The sequence below is a fragment of the Grampus griseus genome (genome assembly GCF_964374135.1).
Source record: "Grampus griseus genome assembly, chromosome: 11".
NCBI classification, from domain to species: Eukaryota; Metazoa; Chordata; class Mammalia; order Artiodactyla; family Delphinidae; genus Grampus; species Grampus griseus.
This window is the reverse complement of record NC_139005.1, coordinates 95972485-95991771: the sequence shown is the minus strand read 5'-3', so window position 1 is coordinate 95991771 and position 19287 is coordinate 95972485. Positions and strand designations below refer to the sequence as shown.

The 19287-nt window shown below is 44.5% G+C and overlaps 1 protein-coding gene across 2 annotated transcripts in view; it reads right to left on the bottom strand.

Moving 5' to 3' along the window:
* Window positions 1–581: 581 nt before the first annotated feature.
* Window positions 582–19287, bottom strand: part of LOC309829625 (uncharacterized protein) — a 33029-nt gene continuing 14323 nt past the window's right edge. For both annotated transcript variants that reach the window (XM_082665658.1, XM_082665659.1), the window contains exons 2-10: window positions 10004–10085; window positions 7894–7932; window positions 6947–6990; window positions 6383–6459; window positions 2095–2160; window positions 1905–1943; window positions 1436–1624; window positions 1082–1124; window positions 582–736 (exon numbers count right to left, since the gene is read on the bottom strand). In XM_082665658.1, coding sequence (XP_082521784.1) covers window positions 615–736; window positions 1082–1124; window positions 1436–1624; window positions 1905–1943; window positions 2095–2160; window positions 6383–6459; window positions 6947–6990; window positions 7894–7932; window positions 10004–10029 — 645 coding nt within the window. In that variant the 5' untranslated portion in view covers window positions 10030–10085 and the 3' untranslated portion in view covers window positions 582–614. The remainder of the gene's footprint in view (window positions 737–1081; window positions 1125–1435; window positions 1625–1904; window positions 1944–2094; window positions 2161–6382; window positions 6460–6946; window positions 6991–7893; window positions 7933–10003; window positions 10086–19287) is intronic.

Sequence of the window (19287 nt, the reverse complement as noted above, 5' to 3'; positions counted from 1 at the left end):
TAGTCCTCGCTCTGCTGCGACACTGTGTGACCTCAGGCTTCTATTCCCCTTCAGCCAATGAGAAGTTTGCACCAGATGGCTGCTGGGGCCTGTCTTCCTGCTCTGACTCTGGAGCTGGGACCTCATTAGCCTGGAGCCCTAGCTGAGGGCGGGGACTGCCACCGTCTACCTGTGCCCACCACCCCGACAGTTTGTTCTGGCCTCTAAGCACGCACAGGCACCACCCAAGGGCTTCTAATGACTGTCTGCTTACCTGAGTCATAAGTAGACTTCCTGGTGCATTTAGGTTAACAGCTTGGGGACCACAGACACTCAAGGCAGAAGCACCACCCCCAGCCAGGCCACTTTTGCCTTCATGACAGTGAGCTCCACAGCTCTTAGCATTCAGGGAACTTGGCCTCTCCCTTGGCACTGAGTCAGAAGACCAGCCAGGGCCCCGTTCAGTCTCCAGCTTATCCCCTGTCGTGGGCTTAGTGGCAGGAGGTGGTGTTCCTGCAGCTTATTGGAACAGGGAGCGTGGATGAAACCACACTGAGTTTGTGGAAACTTGAGGCCCCTGAAAGGAGGCAGCCAGGCCTGCAGAAGTGGCAACTCTGGATTTATTGGATGTTTTGTCATTCGTGGCTCTGAGTCTTGGGGATGTCAGAGGCTGGGGACCAGCCCAGCCAGAGCTTCCTCAGGAGCTGGGGGACCCAGCCCCCAGCCCTCTCCTCCATTAGGTCCACCTCAGAAGCCTCTAAAAAGCACAAACAGACATGCCCTGTGGGTTCCTTGCTGGGAGGAACCTTTCCCCAGGGCCAGGGTACCCTCTGGTGCCAGGGAAGCAGGTCAACGTTGATATAAGGCTAGGCATTCCTCCACCCCAAGCACAGTGGCCTCAAGTCCTGCCAACCCAAGAAGGAAGCAGGAGGCAGGGGGTGCTCATCAGGAAAGACAGGGCATCCGGCTACCTGGGTTTCTTCCCTCCCCTCCCTGGGGCAGGAGGGTCAGGGAGGAGCTCGGCTGTCTGTGGCCTCTGCAGGGTCACCGAGCTTAGAGAGGAGAGCAGCCCTGCTACAGCAGGTGGGGCCAGTTGTCTTACCAGAAGTATATGCAGCAATCTCCTTTTGGACCTTTTTATTTTCCTGGGAAGGAAGAAAGGAGACAGTGGTGGGATGAGACAGGCTCTGCACTGTGCAGATGGGGAAACAGGCCTCACTTCACAAGGAGTCAGGGGAGGCCAGGATTCAGATCTCCTCTGCTCAGGCCATGTCTACTCCTCTCAGCTCCTCACAGAGCTGTTGCTCGACTGAGATGGCAGTTTGGCTCAGTCATCTTGGGGGTGCCCCCGCCCCCCATTGCCCTCCTTCCCCAGGGCCTCTCCACTCCACCCTGCAGAGCCCTGGGGCTCCTCAGTAGGACCTATGCTGGGATGTTCCAGTCGAGGCTTCCTTACCTCCCAGCCTGGGGTCCCTGCCGCCTCCTCCTCCTCAGGTACCTCCTTCCCAGCAGGAATGGAGGAAGGAATGGGGCTGCCTGCTTCCTCTCCTGGGGACCTCATCTCCCCCTCGTCCGAAGACAAGATATCAGCCTCCTCCTTGGGGGCAGCATCATTCGGTCCTCCTGTTGCCTTCGGGGTCATGGCCTGCAGGGAGGGACAAGAGGGCAGAATATGGGCAGAAAGGCCCCCTGATCCCCCAACCCCTCTCCCTGTTCTCCACACCTGGAGTGTGTGTAGTTCTTTGTTTTTCCAGGGAAGCCCCTCCCTTCTCAGCTCACGCTGTGGGAGGGTTGTAGGTTTCCTAGAGGGGCCCTGCTACTCTCCCTGGGAGCCCTGGCCATGAGCTGGGGCATCCCTGAGCCTCAGGGAGCTCTGACAGGAGACAGCCCCAGCCCCGGGCCCTTCCAGGGCAGGCCTCACTTACCTCAGAGTCTTGCTTCTCCCCACTCTTGACTCTGCGTCTCTGCAGAGGGAAACAGGGGAAGTGACATTCAGCTGTGAGTGTCTGGGAGTCCTTCCCTGCCTGGCCCATCCTCTTATGGTGTGCGCCTACCGAGGGTGCCCAGAACAGCCATCCTACCCCAGGAGGAGAGGGGTCCCCAGCCCTGACCCACCTGAGCGGTCACAGGGTAGCATTTATCCATCAGTCCCCACACTGGCCTTAAGGTCTCCCCTAAGGGCTGCATGACAAGGAGAAAGAGAGAGAGAAGGAAGGCTGAGGTGACATATTAAGGGCTCAGCTATGTACTAGTCCACTGTCAACGCCTGCTGCGAAGACACCTAAAGACTACCAAGGATTTAAGGAAAACTTCACACAAACAATAATTGATGGCTTTAGAAAGATAAACTTTGCATTTACAAAACAAGTATGGGCGCTAAAATAGAAATGTTCAAACAACAATCTCTAATTCTTCAAAAACAAATATGATATTATAATAGGAATTAAAAATTAAAAATCCAATCAAATTTTAGAAGGTAAAGAATAGAGAGAAGAGAGCGGGAGGTCCAACAGCTAAATCATAGATCTTTCTGAAAGAGGGAAAAGAGACAACAAACTGGGGTGGCAGGGAGAGATATCAAATAAATATGTTCATTTTTTACCAAGACAATTTCCCAAAGATGAGCGACATGAGTTTCCAGAAGAGAAGGAATCGCCAAGTGTCCAGGACAATGGATGAAGGAGACTCACCCCAGATTATGCCATCAATAAATTTCAAAACACTGAGGATGAAGAGAACCTAAAAACTTCCAGAGATATGAAGAAAAAAGTCTGTTTTAGGAATTCAACTTTCATCAGACTTTTCAACACCAACCCTTTGAAGCCAGAAGAAAATGAGGAGCTTCAAAATCTGTCAGAAAATTATTTCTAGTCTAGAATTCTATACCTAGCCAAACTTAGTTAAATATGAATTAAGACCTTTTCAGATATGTAGTATCTCAAGACTACCCCTCAGGAAGCAACTGGAGGCTGTGCTCCCCCCAAATAAAGAGTAACATCAGCTCCCACACGTGAAAGAAGTGAAGCACTCCCCACAATGACGGTGAAGGGAGGTCCCAGGACAGCTGAGCAGCAGGCCTCAAGGACGTCCCGTCCAGATGGAAAGAGGAGGATGGAGGGCTCCATGAGATATGTCTCCAGGGAAACGATCATACAGATAAAACACCTAATTTATCTAAGTGTATTGCAAGGAGATTAATATTTTTGGTAGAGATTTTGGATGAATTAATTATAGGTACAGAGAAAACAAATTTTTAAAAAAGAGGAAAAAACAAAATTATACACAAAGAGTAGTTACAGTACACTACGTGACTCAGGAATACTATTTACATAGTTTTAAAATGTAAACCCTCAGGCTTCCCTGGTGGCGCAGTGGTTAAGAATCCGCCTGCCAATGCAGGGGGGACACGGGTTCGAGCCCTGGTCCGGGAAGATCCCACATGCTGCAGAGCAGCTAGGCCCGTGCGCCACAACTACTGAGCCTGCGCTCTAGAGCTCGTGAGCCACAACTACTGAAGCCCGTGCGCCTAGAGCCCGTGCTCTGCTCTAGAGAAGCCACTGCAGTGAGAAGCCCCCGCACTGCAACAAAGAGTAGCGCCCGCTCGCCGCAACTAGAGAAAGCCCGTGCGCAGCAACAAAGACCCAATGCAGCCAAAAATTAATTAATAAAAAAATAAACACAATGTAAATCCTCAATATTGATCTAAATAAAATTACAATACAAGCCTATTAGAATGACTAAAAAAAGGTAAATGTTGGAAATGATATGGAACAAATGGACCCTCTCATTCATTGCCAGTGAGAATGCAAAATGGGTGCCAGCCATTTTGGAAAGGTTTTACAGTTTCCTACAAAACTAAATATACGCTTGCCGCATGACCCCACAATCCCACTGCTAGGTATTTACCTAAGTAAAAGGAAAACCTATGTTCACACAAAACTTGTACATGAACATTTATAGTGGTTTTATCTGTAACTGCCAAAAAACTAGAAACAATCCACATGTTTCTTACTTGGTGAATGGACAAACCATGGTACATCCATGCAATGGACAGCTACTCAGCAATAAGAAGGAACAAACACTGCTACACACAACTGGGTGGACCTCAAATGCCTTGTGCTAAGTGAAAGAAACCAGGCTCAAAAGACTACATACTGGGGAATTCCCTGGAGGTCCAGTGGTTAGGACCCTGTGCTTCCACTGCAGGGGGCCCAGGTTCAATCCCTGGTCAGGGAACTAAGATCCCACAATCCTGCTGCACAGCCAAATAAATAAATAAAAGACTACATACTGGATGTTTTTTGTACATACATCCAGTATGTAGTCTTTTATTTATTTATTTATTTTACTTTTGGCTGCGCTGGGTCTTTGTCGCAGCGCACAGGCTCAGTACTTGCCCCATGGCATGTGGAATCTTAGTTCCCCGACCAGGATTGAACCCGCGTCCCCTGCATTGGAAGGCGGATTCTTAACCACTGGACCACCAGGGAAGTCCCTGGATGTTTCCACTTATATGACCATCTTGCAAAGGCAAAACTATGGGACCAGAAACTGCTCACTGGATGCCAGGGGCTAGGAGTGGGGAAAAGGTTGACTATAAATGAGTATGGGGGAATTTTTTGAAATGATGAAACTGTTTTGTATCCTGGTTGTGGTGGCAATTATACAATTGCATACATTTGTCAAAACTCACAGAACTGCACACTAAAAGAGATGGATTTCACTCTGTATAAATAATACCTTAATTTTTTTAAAATGAGTGAAAAGAGCCCACTGTGTGGGAGAGGGACTTAAAAGCCAAAATGAGGACTTCCCTGGTGGTCCGGTGGTTAAGAATCCACCTGCCAATGCAGGGGACACGGGTTCGAGCCCTGGTCCGGGAAGATCCCACATGCCGCGGAGCAACTAGACCGCGTGCCACAACTACTGAAGCCCACGCGCCTAGAGCCCATGCTTGGCAACAAGAGAAGCCACCGCAATGAGACGCCCGCACACTGCACGAAGAGTAGCCCCCGCTCGCCGCAACTAGACAAAGCCAGCGCGCAGCAACGAAGACCCAATACAACCAAAAATAAATAAATAAATAATAATAATTAATTATTTAAAAAAAGCCAAAATAACATAAAAGTCAGCAAAAAAGCAAAACTGATACTTAAAATTTTTTAACAACTGAAGATGTCATTACTCAGAATAAAACATTTACAATGCAAAAAACTAGGATATAACTATACTGGAAGACTAGAGAAAGGTGAGATGTATGTTGGAGGTGGCAGTAAGTGTGCAGCTGTTACAAGAGCTAAATCCTCATCTTTCGTTGTAGGAATTCATTCGATAATGTTTAAATCTGAAAAATTAAGACAAAGCAGGATAAGCTTTCTATTTAGAACCATGGAGGCAAAATCAAAGGCTTCAGCTAGAAAATTGGAAGCTGGAAAGACTCCCACTCTGGGTTGTGGGAATCATGGGTGAAGAGGATGGGTGAAGGGACAAAAGACAGCTAGTTTTTTGTTTCAAGTCTTAAAACTTTGACTCCTCGAACTATGTATATGCATATCTTTGATGACAATAAAACTTTTTAAAATGAAAATTTGGTTAATTAAAAAAAAAAAAAAGGAAGCAACATAGGACTCTGTCTCTAAGGCACCTGCCAACATGGGCCTTATTAGGGGCTCTCCAACCTCTGAATAGTCCCTCCCTAAATATGTAGCACACACTTCTCCGTGTTGCTGGGTCACAGATAAGCTTATTCCCACGAAAATCCTCTCTTCCCAATAGCACTAGATGGAGAGCAGGAAGCCTCCAGAGACCAGGTATGTGGCTCTGTCCTGTCACCTGGGGCAGCCTGGGTCTAGTCACTGTTCTTCTGGGAGCCTACGTTTCCTCCTCTATAAAGTGGGAGCTACTGGGTTGCTGCGAGGTTTCAATAGATGGGCAACACCTAATCCAGCACGTGGCCCTCAGTGGGCATCCAGTGTCCATTTGTGTTTTCCTGACAGAGGGCTGGGAGGAGGGGCTTCTGCCATAGGTTCCTGGACCTGGGACATTAAAGAGGGTATGTAACCCCAGGCAGGTGTCCTGCTTACCACCACCCGATTCACATATGAGTGTCGAACCATATTCCAGGGCTACTCACATGCATTAGGGGTCACCTGTTCCTTTAGGTTTGTCTAGGTCACTGCTACGGAGCTCTGAGGTGAGCTTACAGCCAGCCCATGGCAGGTGGGGCCTCTGTTTGACACTTTGCCAGGAACACAGGGAATTTCTCCAGAGCCCTCACATTCTCTCTCACACACACACACACACACACACACACACAGTTGGTTGACCATTTGAGATCAAGGAGTATGACCTCTGTTTTTGCTACAGTGAGACAGTCCCTCTAAACTCTGACAGAGGTCCCTACCTGTGATGATTCCCCAGCAACCTCATGGTCAGGAGCTGTTTTCCCCACACACCCCTGAAAATAGTAGTACACCACTCCTGCAGGTAGATGAAGAAAGACTAGTTAAAACGTTTAAAAGAGTGATGTAATTATTTTTAAATGTCAGTATTTACAATATGCCAGAAATTATATCCTTTTCAACTATTTTAATGTGTGATGAAAGATATTAGATATTAACTTACAATGTGTGAAGGGATAGTTTTTCAAAAGGTATGCAAGCAAAAATTTGAAGATCACTGCTGTAGGACATTATTTGGTTGTATGCGTTTTTTGGTTTGTTTGCCGGTTTTGTGGGGTATGCATGGATTTTAGAGTGAGATATGGGTTCAAATCCCAGACTCACCATGAAGGTGCAGAGGGAAGAAAGGGGGAAAGAAGACCAGCCTTGGCTCTGAGCAGTGTGACCAGCCCTGGGGAGCCAGGTACATGGCAGTCTCAGGAGGGGGCCTCTGGGAATCCCAGTGAGTAGCTGGAGACTGGGGTCCTGCCATCATCCCCAAATTACCCCAGCACCCAGACCCTTACCTGCAAGAATGAAGATGTGTACTACATACAGCAACTTGTATAGCCTGGAAGGAAAGCAGAGCTGAGTGTGAGGCTGGGGCCTCGTGCCCTCACCGGTGGGTGCTGGTTTTCCTCCCCAGTCCAAGCCCCAGGACCTATTCCACCAGCACTCGTCCAATCAATACTTGTGGATGAATGAATCCATCAGCAGTAACAGGGCTCAGCCTGGGCTCCCTGCTGACTGGCCGGCATGCTCTGTGCCTCTGCCTACTGCTGAGAAAGCCAGACTTGGTGCCTGGAACCCACAAGGATCCCCTGACCCACTCCCTTCTCCTTTCCTTCTTTACTTGTTTACACAGGTCCATCTTGCCTCTCCAGCCAGAAGGCAGGGACTTAGCCTTGGCTGGACACTCATAGTTATTCATTCAAGTGCTGGATTAGCTCTTCCCCCCAAAGCCCTCCAAAGCCCTCCCTACTCTGGACTGACAGATCCCACAACCTGGATTAGAAATAATATCTCATTGTCCATCCTCCTCTTCTAGGACCCCTCCCTTGGGACAAACAGAGCATCTTTTTTTTTAATTTTTTTTTTTTTTTTTTTTTTGGCTGTGCTGCACTGCATGCAGGATGGTTCCTTGACCTGGGCCTCCACAGTGAAAGCGCCAAATCCTAACCACTAGGCAACCAGGGAACTCCCTCAAACAGAGCATCTCGGCACTGCCAGGATGATGGCTCCCTGCCTACACACACACAGGCATGTCCCACCTGTCAGTACCAGGCCCTCCACTCTGACCCTGAGTCCCAGAGACACTATAACACCCTCCACCCTGACCCTGAGTCCCAGAGACACTATAACAGTCAGGGAAAAGGGAATATAGAACCCTATTTTCCCATCCTTGTGGCACCAAGTGAGGGGTCCCCTTTCCTGGTCTTTTGGGGCATGGTAACAGGGCCCACCTAAACTTTACCTCTCTCTCTGGCAGCACAGACCAAACACCATTTTCAGTCTAAGAAGAAAAGATGGCAACAGTCAATGCATCACATAGACCCAGGGTCCTGGTGTTCCTTTACTCTGTGGCTTGCAGGGATTGCAATGGGCTAGAGGCAGTTGGGGGAATGGCAGGACCTCCACAAGCAGGGTTCATCCAGGGGAGAGCCTGCTGGGCACAGCTGGAGGCTAAACTCAGGATGGAGTGGGCTAGCACTAGGAGCTTGGAAAATGCTCAGGAATTTCTCCCAAGACCTCAGAGCCCCAAACAAAAGCTGGTTTCAACGTCCTCAGAGCTGGAAAGGTAGGTCCCAGGGAATCAGGATGGGAAAAGCGGGGTTGGGAGAGGATTAAGGAAAAAGGTATAGCTCTGTTAAACATTTTGTGTAAAATGACCCCAGGTGTAGGTGGCTAATTATAATAATAAATAAAAAGGATTAAAAACTACGAACAGTTTAAAGTATTTTCTGTGTTATACAGCATTTTGGGAATAATCTTGGGAGTTCTGGGGGAGATTCCCTAGCTGCCTCAGAAATTCCCTGTCTAGAATCCCACCTTCAGTGTCAAATTGCATATAAACTGACACTGTGGTACAGTCAATGTCTCCAGGGTGAGGTGGACCTCAGTGTGGCCTGGTGAGCCTCTGTTTCCCAAGTGAGTTCCCCATTCTCCACAGGGACTATTTCGTTTTTTTTTTTTATTTTATTTTTTTAGATGTACGTGGGCCTCTCACTGTTGTGGCCTCTCCCGTTGCGGAGCACAGGCTCCAGACGCGCAGGCTCAGCGGCCATGGCTCACGGGCCCAGCCGCTCCGCGGCATGTGGGATCTTCCCAGACTGGGGCACGAACCCGTGTCCCCTGCATCGGCAGGCGGACTCTCAACCACTGCACCACCAGGGAAGCCCCACAGGGACTATTTCGGAACCTCTCTTTAAACCTCCAGCCCCTCCTCTGCCTTCCTCACCTTCACCAGGGAACACACGCGCTACCAGATGGGTGTTCCCTAGACTTTCTGCCACCAAACTCATCCATCCTCTGCTTCTCACAGGTCATTTCCTCTTCAGGGGAGGAGGCTGCGGCCCCCTCTCTGGGGCTAGCCCCCTCTCGTACTCCATTCACCTGGTCTTCTCATAACCTGGGTGTTTGGAGGTCCCCTCTCTCACTTGTATATTCATCCTTTCCTTTTCTGGCTCCTTCCCATCAGTATTTAAACATATCACTCATCTCTTCCACTAAAAAAAGAAAGGCCTTCTCCCTTGAACCCATATCCCTTCTCCAGATACAGTCCTTATTGTCCCCTACCCTTCACACCAGTCTCCTTGAGAGAGCTGACTGCAGTACGTATCTTCACCCCTCTTCACCTCTCCCTCACTCCACAGCCCACTGCAATCTGTTTCTGTCCCCATCAACCTCTGAAGCCTCTCTCACCGAAGTCACCAATATGCTCCTAGTCACCAAATCCTGTGGGCCTTTTCCGGGCCTCAGCTCACTTCATCTCTCTGCAGGGAACTACAGCACCTCCCTTCACACTGAATTTCCTTCTCTGAGAATACTGCTAGCAGTATACTCTACAGTAAGCTTTTTAGTTATTTATAACTTGGTGTGAGCAAAGTTATCAGGCTTTTTCTGAGGGAAGGTTTGGAGGAGAGAAAATGAGTCCTGAGTGAGAGAAGAAGAGGGGGAAAGGGGGAACGTCAAGTAGAAAGGGATGCAGGACAGGCAGGCTAGGAGTCGTAAAGACAATTTTCACCTGCTTGGGTGGTTTACTGAGCGCAACCTTTTGAAACTGCTTACCGAATCTACCAACCCTGATGACGTTAGTGATTTGCAGAGTACCCTTTGACCATACCAGTGTACAGGCAACCTATTCACCTCCCCTCAGGCTCCAGGACTGAGACTGAGAAGGGCACCGGAGCTCAGCTAAGTCTGGCAGTCCAGTGCACAGCCCCTCCCTTTCACAGGAGAGCACTGTCTGTGTGTGACATCATGTCTTAGGGGGCTTTATGACAGGACAACCTCTCCAACCTTGGCCAGAGTAGCTTGTCATTGCCTCAGGGTGGCTTTAAATCCCAACCAGTCAGAGAAAGCACCTTTGTAGGTATCTCTTTTGTTCCATTCAATGCCATCAATGCTGCCTGAGCTCCTGCAATGTGCCAAGCTGTATGCAAAGCCCTGTAGAGACACAAAGACACAAAGGTGTATAAGACTCAGTCTTGTCACATAACACAATAATCTTGTTTTTAAAATAACCATTTAAAATGACCATTTCTAAGTGTAATCCATTTATTCAACCAGTGTCTGCTGAGCTTTCATTCTGGTCCAGGAATAATGCTCAGGGGATAGAAATGTAAACAGGACACACAGACTGCCCTCAGGGTGCCTGAAGAAGTCAAATAGACATCTTCTGATTCAAGACAATAGCTTTTATACCCTCCCCAAATTACTATAAATGTAACTAAATAATAATTACAAAACTATGGTGGTTAAAACTGAAGAATGCCTTAGTTTCACATACACATGAAATATTTACCAAGAAAGATCACATTCTCAACCATGAAACAAGCCTCTATAATTTCAAAGATTTGAGTAAGACGCGGAGATCACCTTCCTCCCCACAGATACACCAGAAATACATCTACGCGTGGAACAACTCCTACGGAGCACCTACTGAACGCTGGCAGAAGACCTCAGACCTCCCAAAAGGCAAGGAACCCCCCACGTACCTGGTTAGGGCAAAAGAAAAAACTAAACAGAGACAAAAGGATAGGGACGGGTCCTGCACCAGCGGGAGAGAGTTGTGAAGGAGGAAAAGTGTCCACACACTAGGAAGCCCCTTCGCGGGTGGAGACTTCGGGAGGCGGAGTGGGGGAGCTTGGGAGCCGCGGAGGAGAGCACAGCAACAGGGGTGCAGAGGGCAAAGCGGACAGATTCCAGCGCAGAGGATCGGGCCGACCGGCACTCACCAGCCGAGAGGCTTGTCTGCTCGCCCGCCGGGGCGGGCGGGACTGGGAGCTGAGGCTCCGGCTTTTGTCGGAGCACCGGGAGAGGACTGAGGTTGGCGGCGTGAACACAGCCTGCAGGGCGTTAGTGCACCGCGGCTAGCCGGGAGAGAGTCCGGGGAAAAGTCTGGACCTGCCGAAGAGGCAAGAGACTTTTACGTCCCTCTTTGTTTCCTGGTGCACGAGGAGAGGGGATTAAGAACGCTGCTTGAGAGAGCTCCAGGGACGGGCGCGAGCCGCGGCTAAAAGTGCGGAGCCCAGAGACAGACATGAGACGCTAAGGCCGCTGCTGCCGCCACCAGGAGGCCTGTGTGCGAACACAGGTCACTAGCCACACGCCCTTCCGGGGAGCCTGTGCAGCCCGCCACTGCCAGGGTCCTGGGATCCAGGGACAACTCCCCCGGGAGAACGCACGGCGCGCCTCAGGTTGCAACGTCACGCCGGCCTCTGCCGCCGCAGGCCCGCCCCACACTCCGTGACCCTCCCTACCCCGCGGCCTGAGTGAGCCAGAGCCTCCGAATCAGCGGCTCCTTTAACCCCGTCCTGTCTGAGCAAAGAACAGACGCCCTCCGGCGACCCACATGCACAGGCGGGGCCAAATCCAAAGCTGAGCCCCTGGGAACTATGAGAACAAAGAAGAGAAAGGGAAATCTCTCCCAGCAGCCTCAGAAGCAGCGGATTAAAGCTCCACAATCAACTTGATATACCCTGCATCTGTGGAATACCTGAATAGACAACGAATCATCCCAAATTAAGGAGCCCTGTGGATGAAAGTCTCTTGGTGCTGCAGCCAGGAGTCAGTGCTGTGCCTCTGAGGTGGGAGCGCCAACTTCAGGACGCTGGTCCACAAGAGGCCTCCCAGCTGCACATAATATCAAACAGCAAAAATCTCCGAGAGATCTCCATCTCAACGCCAGCACCCAGCTTCACTCAACGACCAGCAAGCTACAGTGCTGGACATCCTATGCCAAACAACTAGCAAGACAGGAACACAACCCCACCCATTAGCAGAGAGGCTGCCCAAAATCATAAGTCTACAGACACCCCAAAACACACCACCAGACGTGGACCTGCCCACCAGAAAGACAAGATCCAGCCTCATCCACCAGAACACAGGCACTAGTACCCTCCACCAGGAAGCCTACACAACCCACTGAACCAACCTTAGCCACTGGGGACAGACACAAAAAACAACAGGAACTACGAACCTTCAGCCTGCAAAAAAGGAGACCCCAAACACAGTAAGATAAGCAAAATGAAAAGACAGAAAAACACACAGCAGATGAAGGAGCAAGATAAAAACCCACCAGACCTAACAAATGAAGAGGAAATAGGCAGTCTACCTGAAAAAGAATTCAGGATAATGATAGTAAGGTTGATCCGAAATCTTGGAGATAGAATGGACAACAGAATGGACAAAATGCAAGAATCAGTTAACAAGGACCTAGAAGAACTAAAGATGAAACAAGCAACGATGAACAACACAATAAATGAAATTAAAAGTACTCTAGATGGGATCAATAGCAGAATAACTGAGGCAGAAGAATGGATAAGTGACCTGGAAGATAAAATAGTGGAAATAACTACTGCAGAGCAGAATAAAGAAAAAAGAATGAAAAGAACTGAGGACAGTCTCAGAGACCTCTGGGACAACATTAAACGCACCAACATTCGAATTATAGGGGTTCCAGAAGAAGAAGAGAAAAATAAAGGGACTGAGAAAATATTTGAAGAGATTATAGTTGAAAACTTCCCTAATATGGGAAAGGAAATAGTTAATCAAGTCCAGGAAGCACAGAGAGTCCCATACAGGATAAATCCAAGGAGAAATACGCCAAGACACATATTAATCAAACTGTCAAAAATTAAATACAAAGAAAACATATTAAAAGCAGCAAGGGAAAAACAACAAATAACACACAAGGGAATCCCCATAAGGTTAACAGCTGATCTTTCAGCAGAAACTCTGCAAGCCAGAAGGGAGTGGCAGTGAAAGTGTTGAAGGAGAAAAACCTGCAACCAAGATTACTCTACCCAGCAAGGATCTCATTCAGATTTGATGGAGAAATTAAAACCTTTACATACAAGCAAAAGCTGAGAGAGTTCAGCACCACCAAACCAGCTCTACAACAACTGCTAAAGGAACTTTTCTAGGCAAGAAACACAAAAGAAGGAAAAGACCTACAATAACGAACCCAAAACAATTAAGAAAATGGGAATGGGAACACACATATCGATAATTACCTTAAATGTAAATGGACTAAATGCTCCCACCAAAAGACACAGATTGGCTGAATGGATACAAAAACAAGACCCATATATTTGCTGTCTACAAGAGACCCACTTCAGACCTAGAGACACATACAGACTGAAAGTAAGGGGATGGAAAAAGGTATTTCATGCAAATGGAAACCAAAAGAAAGCTGGAGTAGCAATTCTCATATCAGACAAAATAGACTTTAAAACAAAGACTATTAGAAGAGACAAAGAAGGACACTACATAATGATCAAGGGATCGATCCAAGAGGAAGATATAACAATTGTAAATATTTATGCACCCAACATAGGTGCACCTCAATACATAAGGCAAATACTGACAACCATAAAAGGGGAAATCGACAGTAACACATTCATAGTAGGGGACTTTAACACCCCACTTTCACCAATGGACAGATCATCCAAAATGAAAATAAATAAGGAAACACAAGCTTTAAATGATACATTAAACGAGATGGAGTTAATTGATATTTATAGGACATTCCATCCAAAAACAACAGAATACACATTTTTCTCAAGTGCTCATGGAACATTCTCCAAGATAGATCATATCTTGGGTCACAAATCAAGCCTTGGTAAATTTAAGAAAATTGAAATTGTATCAAGTATCTTTTCCGACCACAACGCTATGAGACTCGATATCAATTACAGGAGAAGATCTGTAAAAAATACAAACACATGGAGGCTAAACAATACACTACTTAATAACGAAGTGATCACTGAAGAAATCAAAGAGGAAATCAAAAAATACCTAGAAACAAATGACAATGGAGACACGACGACTCAAAATCTATGGGATGCAGCAAAAGCAGTTCTAAGAGGGAAGTTTGTAGCAATACAATCTTACCTTAAGAAACAGGAAACATCTCGAATAAACAACCTAACCTTGCACCTAAAGCAATTAGAGAAAGAAGAACAAAAAAACCCCCAAAGTTAGCAGGAGGAAAGAAATCATAAAAATCAGATCAGAAATAAATGAAAAAGAAATGAAGGAAACAATAGCAAAGATCAATAAAACTAAAAGCTGGTTCTTTGAAAGGATAAACAAAATTGATAAATATTAGCCAGACTCATCAAGAAAAAAAGGGAGAAGACTCAAATCGATAGAATTAGAAATGAAAAAGGAGAAGTAACAACTGACACTGCAGAAATACAAAAGATCATGAGAGATTACTACAAGCAACTCTATGCCAATAAAATGGACAACCTGGAAGAAATGGACAAATTCTTAGAAAGGCACAACCTGCCAAGACTGAATCAGAAAGAAATAGAAAATATGAACAGACCAATCACAAGCACTGAAATTGAAACTGTGATTAAAAATCTTCCAACAAGCAAAAGCCCAGGACCAGATGGCTTCACAGGCGAATTCTATCAAACATTTAGAGAAGAGCTATCACCTATCCTTCTCAGACTCTTCCAAAATATAGCAGAGGGAGGAACACTCCCCAACTCATTCTACGAGGCCACCATCACCCTAATACCAAAACCAGACAAGGATGTCACAAAGAAAGAAAACTACAGGCCAATATCACTGATGAACATAGATGCAAAGATCCTCAACAAAATACTAGCAAACAGAATCCAACAGCACATTAAACGGATCATACACCATGATCAAGTGGGGTTTATTCCAGGAATGCAAGGATTCTTCAATATACGCAAATCAATCAACGTGATACACCATATTAACAAATTGAAGGAGAAAAACCATATGATCATCTCAATAGATGCAGAGAAAGCTTTTGACAAAATTCTACACCAATTTATGATAAAAACCCTGCAGAAAGTAGGCATAGAGGGAACTTTCCTCAACATAATAAAGGCCATATATGACAAACCCACAGCCAACATCGTCCTCAATGGTGAAAAACTGAAAGCATTTCCACTAAGATCAGGAACAAGACAAGGTTGCCCACTCTCACCACTCTTATTCAACATAGTTTTGGAAGTTTTAGCCACAGCAATCAGAGAAGAAAAGGAAATAAAAGGAATCCAAATCGGAAAAGAAGAAGTAAAGCTGTCACTGTTTGCAGATGACATGATACTATACATAGAGAATCCTAAAGATGCTACCAGAAAACTACTAGAGCTGATCAATGAATTTGGTAAAGTAGCAGGATACAAAATTAATGCACAGAAATCTCTGGCATTCCTATACACTAAGGATGAAAAATCTGAAAGTGAAATCAAGAAAACACTCCCATTTACCATTGCAACAAAAAGAATAAAATACCTAGGAATAAACCTACCTAAGGAGACAAAAGACCTGTATGCAGAAAATTATAAGACACTGATGAAAGAAATTAAAGATGATACAAATAGATGGAGAGATATACCATGTTCTTGGATTGGAAGAATCAACATTGTGAAAATGACTCTACTACCCAAAGCAATCTACAGATTCAATGCAATCCCTATGAAACTACCACTGGCATTTTTCACAGAACTAGAACAAAAAATTTCACAATTTGTATGGAAACACAAAAGACCCTGAATAGCCAAAGCAATCTTGAGAACGAAAAATGGAGCTGGAGGAATCAGGCTTCCTGACTTCAGACTATACTACAAAGCTACAGTAATCAAGACAGTATGGTACTGGCACAAAAACAGAAATATAGATCAATGGAACAGGATAGAAAGCCCAGAGATAAACCCACGCACATATGGTCACCTTATCCTTGACAAAGGAGGCAGAAATGTACAGTGGAGAAAGGACAGCCTATTCAATAAGTGGTGCTGGGAAAACTGGACAGCTACATGTAAAAGTATGAGATTAGATCACTCCCTAACACCATACACAAAAATAAGCTCAAAATGGATTAAAGACCTAAATATAAGGCCAGAAACTATCAAACTCTTAGAGGAAAACATAGGCAGAACACTCTATGACATAAATCACAGCAAGGTCCTTTTTGACTCACCTCCTAGAGAAATGGAAATAAAAACAAAAGTAAACAAATGGGACCTAATGAAACTTAAAAGCTTTTGCGCAGCAAAGGAAACCATAAAGAAGACCAAAAGACAACCCTCAAAATGGGAGAAAATATTTGCAAATGAAGCAACTGACAAAGGATTAATCTCCAAAATTTATAAGCAGCTCATGCAGCTTAATAACAAAAAAACAAACAACCCAATCCAAAAATGGGCAGAAGACCTAAATAGACATTTCTCCAAAGAAGATATACAGAGTGCCAACAAACACATGAAAGAATGCTCAACATCACTAATCATTAGAGAAATGCAAATCAAAACTACAATGAGATATCATCTCACACCAGTCAGAATGGCCATCATCAAAAAATCTAGAAGCAATAAATGCTGGAGAGGGTGTGGAGAAAAGGGAACCCTCTTACACTGTTGGTGGGAATGTAAATTGATACAGCCACTGTGGAGAACAGTATGGAGGTTCCTTAAAAAGCTACAAATAGAACTACCATATGACCCAGCAATCCCACTACTGGGCATATACCCTGAGAAAACCATAATTCAAAAAGAGTCATGTACCAAAATGTTCATTGCAGCTCTATTTACAATAGCCCAGAGATGGAAACAACCTAAGTGTCCATCATCGGATGAATGGATAAAGAAGATGTGGCACATATATACAATGGAATATTACTCAGCCATAAAAAGAGACAAAATTGAGCTATTTGTAATGAGGTGGATAGACCTAGAGTCTGTCATACAGAGTGAAGTAAGTCAGAAAGAGAGAGACAAATACCGTATGCTAACACATATATATGGAATTTAAGAAAAAAAAATGTCATGAAAAACCTAGGGGTGAAACAGGAATAAAGACACAGACTTACTAGAGAATGGACTTGAGGCTATGGGGAGGGTGAAGGGTAAACGGTGACAAAGCGATAAAGAGGCATGGACATATATACACTACCAAACGTAAGGTAGATAGCTAGTGGGAAGCAGCTGCATAGCACAGGGAGATCAGCTCGGTGCTTTGTGACCGCCTGGAGGGGTGGGATAGGGAGGGTGGGAGGGAGGGAGACGCAAGCGGGAAGAGATATGGGAATATATGTATATATATAACTGATTCATTTTGTTGTGAAGCTGAAACTAACATACCATTGTAAAGCAATTATACTCCAATAAAGACGTTAAAAAATAAATAAATAAATAAATAAAATTAAAAAAAAATAAAAGATTTAAGTAATTTCAAGTACATTCTCTGACCACATGGAATTAAATTATAAATTAGTAACAGAAAGATCCTAGAAAAATCCCCAAATAATTGGATACTAAACAACACACCTTTAAATAATATATGTGTATGAGATGTAGAGAACAAACGTATGGACACCAAGGGGGGAAAGTGGCAGGGGAGGTGAGGTGGTGGTGTGATGAATTGGGAGATTGGGATTAACATGTATACACTAATATGTATAAAATGGATAACTAATAAGAACCTGCTGTATAAAAAAAATAAATAAAATAAAATTCAAAAATAAATAAATACATAAATAATATATGTGTGAAATAGGGAATTCCCTGGCAGTATAGTGGTTAGAACTCTGTGCTCACTGCCAAGGGCCTGGGTTCAATCCCTGGTCAGGCAACTAAGATCCCACAGGATTTGCAGTGCAGCTAAAATATATATATGTGTGTGTGTGTGTGTGTGTGTGTGTGTGTGTGTGTGTATACATATATATATATATGTATATATATGAAATAAAAAATCAAAAGGAAAGTTAGAAAGCATTTTGAACTGAAAGAAAAGAAAAAATATCAAAATTTGTGGGATGCAGCTAAAGCAGTACATGGAGGGAAATTTATAGCACTAAAAAACACCTATATTAGAAAATAAGAAATGTCTCTAGAAAATAAGCTTATGGTTACCAAAGAGTAAAGAGGGTGGGGGGAGGGATAAATTAGGAGTTTGGGGTTAGCAGATACAAACCACTATATATAAAATAGATAAACATGGGACTTCCCTGGCAGTCCAGTGGTTAAGGCTCTGCACTTTCACTGCAGGGTGCGTGGGTTTCACTGCAGGGGGCATGGGGGCGTCAGGGAACTAAGATCCTGCATGCCACGTGGCACAGCCAAAAAGTAAAAAAAAATTAAAAAATAAAAAACAAGGTTCTACTGTATAGCACAGGGAACTATAATTCAACATCCTGTAATAAACTGTAATGGAAAAGAATATAAAAAAGAATATGTATAACTGAATCACTTTGCTCTACACCAGAAATTAACACAACATTGTAAATCAACTATAGTTCAATAAATAATTAATTAAAAAAGAAAATAAGAAATGTCTCAAATCAATGACCTCAGTTTCTACTTTAAGAAACTAGAAATGGAAGAGCAAATAAAAGCCAACGTAAGCACAAGAAATTTTAAAAATCAGAGTGAAAAGAAATGAAATAGAAAACAGACAAAGAAAAGAAAAAAGTCAATAAAACCAAAAGCTCAACAAAGTGTACAATCCTCTAGATAGACTAGATCAGGAAAAAATGAATAAGATGCGAATTATCAATATCAAGAATGATAAAGGTGACTGATGCAGATTCTATAGATACTAAAATAAGGGAACATTATGAACAATGCTATGCGGATAAGTTTGACAACATAGATGACATGGACAAAATCTTTAAAAGACACAAAGTACCAAAGCTCATGCAAGAAGAAATATATAACCTGAATAACTCTATATCTATTAAAGACATTGAATTTATTTAACTTTCCCACAAAGAAAACTTCAGGTCCACATGGCTTTACTAGTAAATTCTACCAAACTTCTGAGGAAGAAATAATACCAATTTTACACAAACTCTTCCAGAAAAAAAGGAGGAAATACTTCCCATCTTGTTTTATGAGTGCAGCATTATCTGATATCAAAACCAGACAAAGATGACATGAGAAAACTACAAAACAACATCCCTCATAAACATTGATGCAAATATTATTTACAAAATCTTAGCAAATTGAAAACAACAACATATAAAAAGATAATACATCATTACCAAAGGAGTTTACCCTCGGGAATGCAAGGTTGATTCAACATTCAAAAACCAATCAATATAATTCACCATATTAATAGACTAAAAAACAAAAATCATATGATTATCTCAACAGAT